This window comes from Theobroma umbraticum, unplaced genomic scaffold (assembly GCF_002168275.2).
Source record: "Theobroma umbraticum cultivar Fairchild unplaced genomic scaffold, ASM216827v3 scaffold_50.0, whole genome shotgun sequence".
NCBI lineage: Eukaryota > Viridiplantae > Streptophyta > Magnoliopsida > Malvales > Malvaceae > Theobroma > Theobroma umbraticum.
The window spans coordinates 5,361,397-5,370,124 of NW_018397261.1; the positions used below are offsets into that span (position 1 = coordinate 5,361,397).

General features: G+C 36.2%; 2 protein-coding genes across 2 annotated transcripts; one reads left to right on the plus strand and one right to left on the minus strand.

Annotated features, from left to right (window-relative positions):
- On the minus strand, positions 1–2,159 carry LOC110417677 (putative pectinesterase/pectinesterase inhibitor 33). Its single transcript, XM_021430142.1, has 2 exons — positions 951–2,159; positions 1–784 (listed from the first exon to the last, which is right to left on the minus strand). Exons 1-2 carry the CDS (start codon positions 1,828–1,830, stop codon positions 90–92), a joined length of 1,575 nt encoding a protein of 524 aa, XP_021285817.1. The 5' UTR covers positions 1,831–2,159; the 3' UTR covers positions 1–89.
- A 2,733-nt stretch (positions 2,160–4,892) lies between these two features.
- On the plus strand, positions 4,893–8,180 carry LOC110417680 (endoglucanase 8-like). Its single transcript, XM_021430145.1, has 7 exons — positions 4,893–5,150; positions 5,741–6,148; positions 6,231–6,323; positions 6,438–6,599; positions 6,696–6,792; positions 7,475–7,641; positions 7,735–8,180. The coding sequence occupies exons 1-7, from the start codon at positions 4,947–4,949 to the stop codon at positions 8,053–8,055; spliced, it is 1,452 nt and encodes a 483-aa protein (XP_021285820.1). The 5' UTR covers positions 4,893–4,946; the 3' UTR covers positions 8,056–8,180.
- The last annotated feature ends 548 nt before the right edge of the window (positions 8,181–8,728 follow it).

An 8,728-nucleotide genomic window follows, 5' to 3' on the forward strand; every position in this document is an offset into this window, starting at 1 on the left:
TTAAGAATGTATTCACAATGAACAGAAAAATCAAGTAAAAAAAATATAATGAATATAATTCTGCCCTGTACACATATAGTAGGACATTTTCAGAGGCCTGCAGTGAATGGCACACCAGTTGCCGGTAGCCATGACCTGCCAGCAATAAGGCTATTAACAGTGAAACGTGACGCCACATTTGGGCTAGTTATTACATGAAAACCTCGCCATTTGACCCTATATCTAGTTGAAGAAGCTGGGCCATTATTCTTGTACTCTCCGTAATACAATGTGTCAAGGGCAAAGTTAGAATCGCCCCATTTCGACCATCCTGCAGGACTAACTAAGCTGCCCAGGTAAGTTTTCAGGACAACTGTTCGAGAAAACAGCTGCCATGGCCTCCCTAAGTACGTTTTAAATGCACGAACCACTGGCTTAAGATCATTTGCTGCTAAAATTCTTGAATTATGGATTGCGATCCCGGTGTTCTGGTAAGGGTCACCACGGCCTTGTGCTGTGATTATGTTTGCCTGTCCCTTTAAGGGTCTTCTGGCAAAGATTGAGCAGTTTTGTAAGACTGCCGCTGCATTACCAAATATGATGTCTATAGTGCCATAGATGTAACACTCTCTGTAGAATTGTCGCTGTGAATGTACCATGAGGGTGTCCTGATATCCCTGTATGGCACATCTATAGAAGACTGAGAGATCCGATGCTGAACGGAGGGCAACTGCTTGACCTTTTGTTGGACCGGCTGTGTTGCTGAATGTAATGTCCCGAGCAATGAATCCAGGGCCATCAATGCCTACAGTCAGATACTTAAAGTTTAGTCATAAAAGGAGATCATGCCAAGAACGGCTTGAGACCCTGAAATGTCTCAGGTTGAAAATCACCCCTAAAAAGTTCAATGCATTATAAAATAGTAGTACTATTCAAATAACAAAAGAGAGGGAGGAAAGAAAAATTCTTACCGGCGGTAGCAGAGCTGTAGGTTGTGTAACCTGTTTTAACACTCCTGCTGCTGGTGATTATTGTACGTTTCATGCCATCACCAATCAGCATAATGTTATAGTTAGTATTGACAACCTCAATATTCTCCCTATAAACACCTTTTGCCACATATATGATAAACCTGCTGGTCCTTCTCCTCTTTGCTGCAGCATCTAGAGCAGCTTGAACGGTCTTAAAATTTCCTGAACCATCTTTTGCTACCACAAGATGTGCCTTTACTTTTGTCGATTCCGATGCTAGTAGCCACCTGTCATGCCACGAAAGCCAACCAGGAGAAACTTCTGTATGGTTTTGCGTATGCAAGAAAACCCCATTAACGGCTAAACTATTACTAATAAGCTGGGATATGTTATTGGATGTCATAGGCGTAGAGGAGTCTGAAACATTGAAATCTATGAACCCCGCTTCGCATGTTTGGATATTGGTCAAGGCTGTGCTAAGCCAAGTTTGTGCATCAAAATCACTGCAGCTAATCCTCCCCCCGGTCTCTAGGCCTTGTAGAGTAAGGTTGAGTTGAAGAATGGTATTATCGAAAAGTTTGAGACAATCCCTCCATGCCGCCTTCTGGTGTCGATTCTCACAACTCTGTCCAAACTCCAAGACATTCTTTTTGGCCACGACGGCTCGATCCAAGGCTACTCGGACCATCATGTTCCGAAATTCAGTCATGTGTCTGGGTGCAAAACGGTGAGAACCGTGGGGCATGAAATATTTGCAGGGTTCAGGGTGAGGCGTTTTGCTACACCACCATGATATATTGCTTCGACAACCCCTGGCGAGCGCAGTGGAGAAAATTGAAGTGAATGATATTAAAAAGATTAACAATATCATGACCTCCATGGCCAATGGTGATCGTTTTTTGCTTTCTTTTATCTGGTGATTGAGTTTTAAAGTGTCATATCTTAGTAAGGGATATCTTAAAGTAGTGGGAGAAAAGGAGATGAACTGATTGACGAGATTGTTTGCAAAACAGAGAATGACATAATAAATGCAAATGCAAGATACAAAGAAGATGCACTAAAAAGTTTTCTTTGCTTGCTAACTATGTAGTATTACTATTAAATAACATTGTGCTATCATTCTTTACGTAAACAGGAAATAAAACATTAGTATTATCGATCAAGGAAACCAGAGACTTAAAAACGTTTTTGGGAAAAAAAAAAAAAAGAACCTTGGATTGTCAGGAGAAAAATGAGTTGCATGGACTTTTGAGCTTGCCATGTCAAATTATTTTCGGGTCGGTGATAATTAACTGATATGATATAAACACTCTGACCTGTGACAATGTCATATATGAGATTGCTTGAATTCATTAATTTGCTTAATGTCAACTCAAGGACCATTTCTAGGATCTTGCTCTTTATTCCCGGTTGTTCTCTTTTCATCTACTCTGACATGGCAAAAAGTTGATCAATTTTTAGTTTCCTTGCCAACGAATGAATGGCTACTGTCAATTAAGCTGAAAACTGCAAATCATAGCTGTTAAGCAAATGGTTGAGTGGACTTCAGATATTCAGAACATGTTCCTTACACAAAGAGGTACGAAATAGTTATTATTGTTATTTTTATGTGCATTTGTTTGAGTATATTGAGCTCATGTAAATTGGAAGCAAACAGTTCCTTGAAAGGCAGCAACCATTATTCTTCCATCGCTCGTGTCCACACGACCATAAAAGCTGGCTGCACCATGTGCTTTGCAAATTGCAGTTCAAGCGAACTGTTCACTTTACAATTCAATCAAATGAAAATTCAAAGAAATAGATCGCAGGAAGGATATACAAGTATGTTATAATTACTTCTAATTTGAATAAGTAATTGTTCGAGTATTAAGATATCCATCTGTAAGGGATGTCAAAAATTCAAAGTCTGACAAGTAATTTTGATCTTCAACAATGGAAATAAGTACTGAAGCATAGGGGAAAAGCTTGCTTAAAATTTTCTCTGTTTTGACTTGACTCTGGATATATTTCTATTCAAAAGTTGCAGATTGAACTCTTGTTGGAGAGGGAACAGTGCCCCCTGAGCTATGCGCAAAGGCTATCAATTCGCTTTGACCAAGAGCAATGCCTTCAAGATGTTGAATAGATTTCAGGGGAACATGTTTGCCAAAGACCATCATCCTTTTAGAATTAAAAAGAGAAAGCAAACGACCATTAGCATCCCCTTTTAACCATCCCTCCATAAGTCATGATGCGGCATGTGATTGTTACTTGTTTGAATATACTACTACTACTCCAAAGGGTTCTTCAATCAGACATTTGGTACTTGGTAGGTACAACCACATCATCTTTGGTTTTTGAAACGTCTCTTGAATTTGTCTCATTTACTACTAGATTTTAATTCCTCTTAAAAGAGTTACACTTCATATACTCTTTAGTATTATTTGAGGCATAATTTAATTTTAGTTGATTTCGACATTATATTTCAAAAACAAATCTAATTAAAGTGAAATTTTGTTTTTCCTAACTAATTAAAAAAAGAAGAAGAGAGAGCTCCTTCTTATAGTATTAACACATTAGATTTATCCTTACATAACCTCTTTTTAGTATGTTATATCCATGTAATTAATTTCATAATAATTCATCAGTTTGAATTTTATAATAATAAAAGTAGAAACTCCCGTGTGGTGGGTTTGGCACCATTTGTCATCGAATGGGCTTAGATCCATCTTTTCTGAATTGAGCTTTCTTAACGAGCCTGATCTTGTTCTCATTCTAGTAGTTGTATACCATGAAGGGCTGCAGCCCACATCTACTTGTAACATGTTTTTGAAGCCCAAGTTACCTTGGGCTAAATCTTTTCCCCTGACTTGGACTTCGAATTTCAATGGTCATTGGGCTATGGAGTGCACTGGAATCTATGGTATGGAAGCCGGCCAGCATGGGGACTTGAAAGTTGGAAGAGATTAGAATTGAATGAAGAAAAAGGAAAAGCTAAAATTTTTTGGTATAAAAGTAACTTCCAGGTAAGTTGCAGCGACAGAGGGTTTGGCCCCTGACATTTAAACTGAAAGACGACGTTGCTTTCTAGTTATAAAATATTGTTAATTAAATCTAATTACCAATATATATATATTGATGATTAAATCTCTAAATATACTTAATTTAATACAAAAAAATTTAAGTACCAAGATAAAGTTTATCTATTAATAATTTACTTCTCCTAAACCAATATGTTGGTCACTCTTTTGTAATTGTACATATCTTGAAACTTAATACAAAGCGCCTATCTTTTAAAAAAATAAAAATTTGATTTATACGGGCTTGGAAGAATAAAAAACTTATATTAATATGATGAAATACTTTTTGCCATCTGCAAATTGACTAATAAAAAGGAAGGGATTTCAATTAATTGATTAATGATTTGAAACATATCCAACTAGATAACAGAATTCCTTTACGATTGTACTTTAATAAATAATAGAAGTATTATTATGTATGAGTCTGATAGACAAAGGCGACCACGTAACCAAAATTCCATATATATACACTGAAACTAGCGCTCACCACCGTACACGCAGCCTCCGCTCGTGCCTTCCTGCAATAAGTCTTTTTGTTCGAAAAGAAATCTCTCTTTCAAGGACTAAAGAATTGCAAGCTTCACTACAAAGTGATTGGTGATCTTTAGTCTTTCTGTGTTTCATAGTCCATATATAGATACATTCATCTTAATTTGAAATTGAAGCACTAAGCCTTCCTGCAATAAGTCTTTTTGTTTGAAAAGAAATCTCTCTTTTAAGGACTAAAGAATTGCAAGCTTCTCTACAAAGTGATTTGGTGATCTTTAGTCTTTCTTTATTTCATAGTCCATTTATAGATAGATTCATCTTAATTTGAAATTGAAGCACTAAGGCATATACGTGTACATATACATTTCTTGCTTGGACAGAAAGGGGTAGAGAGAAAGAGATTAAAGGGATTAACTGAACCTCTTTAAGACAGCGGAAAGGCTTAATCATGAGTCTATTACAAAGGCTATTAGTGTTTGGAGTGGCGGCAATGGCGGTGGGATTGGTGGCAAGGGTAGCTTCACATGATTATGGTGACGCATTAACGAAGAGTATCTTGTTCTTTGAAGGCCAGAGGTCCGGAAAGTTACCCCCTACTCAAAGGATGACCTGGAGGAAGGATTCTGCCCTTCGCGATGGCTTTGAGATTGGTGTAAGTCTTTCTATGTTTCCCTCTCAGGCAAAGGTTGGAATTTCCCAAGGCAATATTCGTAAACACTTTTTGTCCAAAGACGTACACAATAAGAGCAGATAGTTTATGCATGAGAATACTAACCAAATTAACTCCCAAGTCTAACGATGATGATTTACATTATCAAGAGTTTTAAAGTGTCAAGCAAAATGATGAAATGAGCGGTAACGTAAAGAGCAATTGATATTTGTTTTTTAATTTGCACATGTTTGATTCAAGCAACCATGTGCTAAAAAAGATCTTTGGATGAGTTATGTTGGACTAATTGTAAGTGTTGAACATATATGTGCCATCATATGCGTGTGTCTAAGTTTTTTTATGTCATGACATTCGTGCTTGATAGAAGTATAAGAGAATTTCTTTTTTTTTTTTTTTTTTTTTTTTATTTTATTTTTTTATTTAAAAATTTATAATAACGTCAGATTGTGATAATAGTAAGATTTGATATATTTCTTATTCCCGAATCTTTATATTTATGTAAAACAAACTTTTAAAAAATATCAAATTTTAATAATTTCTGCACTTTTTATATATGCTTTTTTCATTCTCAGGTTGATTTGGTGGGAGGTTACTATGATGCTGGTGATAACGTTAAATTCAATTTTCCAATGGCTTTCTCCATAACTATGCTAGCTTGGAGTGTACTAGAGTTTGGTCAATCCATGGGCTCAGATCTGCAACATGCATTGGAGGCAATTCAGTGGGGAACCGATTACTTCCTTAAAGCCACAAGCATCCCTGGCTTTATCTTTGCTCAAGTTGGCGATCCTAATGGTGATCACAACTGCTGGGAGAGGCCTGAAGACATGGACACCCCTAGAACCCCATATGCAGTCAGTAAACAGTTTCCAGGGTCAGAAGTTTCGGCTGAGATAGCTGCTGCGCTTGCAGCCTCTTCGATGGTGTTTAGACCTATTAATCGTGAATATTCCGCAAGGCTCCTCAAAAGAGCAAGAATGGTACGTGGTAGTACTAATTTCTTCAATATTTTCAATTATAGCTGGGAACATGTTCAATGAGTAACAATTGTGCTCGGATTAGGTTTTCGAATTTGCAGATACGTACAGGGGATCCTACAATGATAGCCTTGGACCATGGGTGTGCCCATTTTACTGCGATTACAGTGGATATGAGGTTAGTGCCCTTTCTCGGGGAAAAGATAAACATTCAAATTCTCCAGTACAATTACTCACCTTCAGTCACAAATCTCGAATGTAACGCCTGAGTGGAACTGGAAATGCATTACAGGATGAATTACTTTGGGGAGCAACATGGTTATTCAGGGCAACTAGGGCTCCCTATTATTCGAATTATGTTTTGGACAACATTAACAGCTTGGAGAAAAGTAGTAGCTATGCGGAATTTGGATGGGATACCAAGCACGCTGGGATCAACATACTTGTTTCCAAGGCAAGTACATATATATTTACTGAATTTTTCTTCTTGTAAGAAAGTCTCGCAAACTTTTTAACTCAATCTAATATTCGTTCTTTTCTCCACTGGCAGTTGATTAAGAGTCAAACTCCTTCTGTTATCAATGCCGACATGTTTGTATGCTCTCTGCTGCCTAATTCACCAACTGCATCAGTCTCCTACACACCAGGTAAATTATTAATTTTCTCTTACCAAAGCCAATAGTATTAGGCATTGGAATTTAAAGTTTTTCTTTGAACGCACCAAGTGGCCTTAATTAGGAATTTCTGCTAAAGATGCATAACAGAAGGGATTTCTTTTTAAATAAATAAAAAAAACAAAGGGTAAAACAAATCCAAGTTCTTTATACTTGATAATGATGGTTCAAGATAGTAATTTAAAATTTTAAAATTTTAAAATAAAAAATAAAAAAACCTATTATTTTAAAATTTTAAAGGCTTATTTTTTTTGGCAAAAAGTTTAATTAATAAATATGTCAAAAATTAAAATATTTGACTTTAAAAAGTCAAAGAGGAAGTGTATCAACTAATCCAAGACTTTCTTGTGTTTTCTTTATTTTTTTGGAGTCCAATGACTGGAATATAAATATGCAAAAGAAAGGGTAACTACCTTTTCTATAAACCTTCATATATTAGTGAAGGCAGAATTTAATCCTAGATTCTTAATTCTTTCTTAGACTGACAGCATTTAAAATTATTTATTTTTTTAAATAATGTTCAATTCTAGCTTATTTTGAAGTGTATATTTACCTATGGCTTAATTTGGGTGCAATTGAATAATTTCCAAAATTCAACAATATTAATTGTTAGTCCTTATTTTTCTTGGCAAATACATAATATATATCTCATCAGGTGGACTCATTATTAAACCCGGAGGAAGCAATATGCAGCGTGTAACTGCTTTGTCCTTCCTTCTTCTTGTGCACAGTCGCCCTCTAAGTAAAGCCAATCGAGTGATCTATTGTGGCGATGATATTGTTGCCACGCCTGCCAGTCTTGTTCAAGTTGCAAGAAGCCAGGTATATATGAAATCAATACCTAAGCCAAACTTCCTGAAATGAACACCAATCAAAAACCATATCAGTCCAAATGTTTTTCGGAATTTGGTGCAGGTGGATTACATATTAGGAAGCAATCCATTGAACATGTCCTACATGGTGGGATATGGCAAGAAGTTCCCGGAAATGATACATCATCGGGGCTCGTCTTTGCCTTCGATTAGTCAACATCCTCAACACATTGACTGTGGAGGCGGAGGAACCTATTTTTCTAGCAACAATTCTAACCCCAATTTGCTAACAGGAGCTGTTGTTGGAGGACCTAATGTTAAGGATTCTTATGATGATTCCAGAGTCGATTTTGAACACTCGGAGCCAACCACATACATCAATGCACCTCTCGTTGGCCTCCTGGCTTACTTCAAATCACACTAGCATTCTGCTCTTATTGAATTTCTAGCTACTGGTTTTGATTTATAAAAATATGTAAATTTATTAGATCTAAAAGTGGAAATGTGTAATAAGTAGTTGTCAATCCCAATTTATATATATGGAATGAATTAATTACCAGGGAATATAAATGATTGTCAATTTTATATACAGGTCGGCAATTTAATATTTGATTCTATAAAAGGTTAAAGTTTATTTAATGAACTTAAACTGTAGTGCCTTTTTCAGCTGAACTTGTGTGTGCCTTTTTTTGAACAGAAAATGGAACAAACTTGACAAAGCTGCAGCAAATTTAATGAGAATAAGGAACAAATTTACTCAGACCAAAAAGAGGCAGAAAGCAAATTAATGGCTGGAAAAACTTTCCAAAACTCATTTAATTGCATGCTGGAATGAAAGCAGTTGTACTTGTACAGTGACTATATTACAAGCTTCATTCATGCAAACATGACAACATGATACAACAGAAAAGAAAGAAACAAAAGCATCTCAAACTTGATTCCCCCATATAGTAATGCCAACACATCATGAAATAATTACTGTCTCACCATGCAGCAAAAGATAACTTTTCCCAAGAGAACCAATTAGAAATGTAAAAAGAATAAAAGAGGATATGATAAATGACAACACGCAAATCCAAATTCCAGGTTCATGCTGA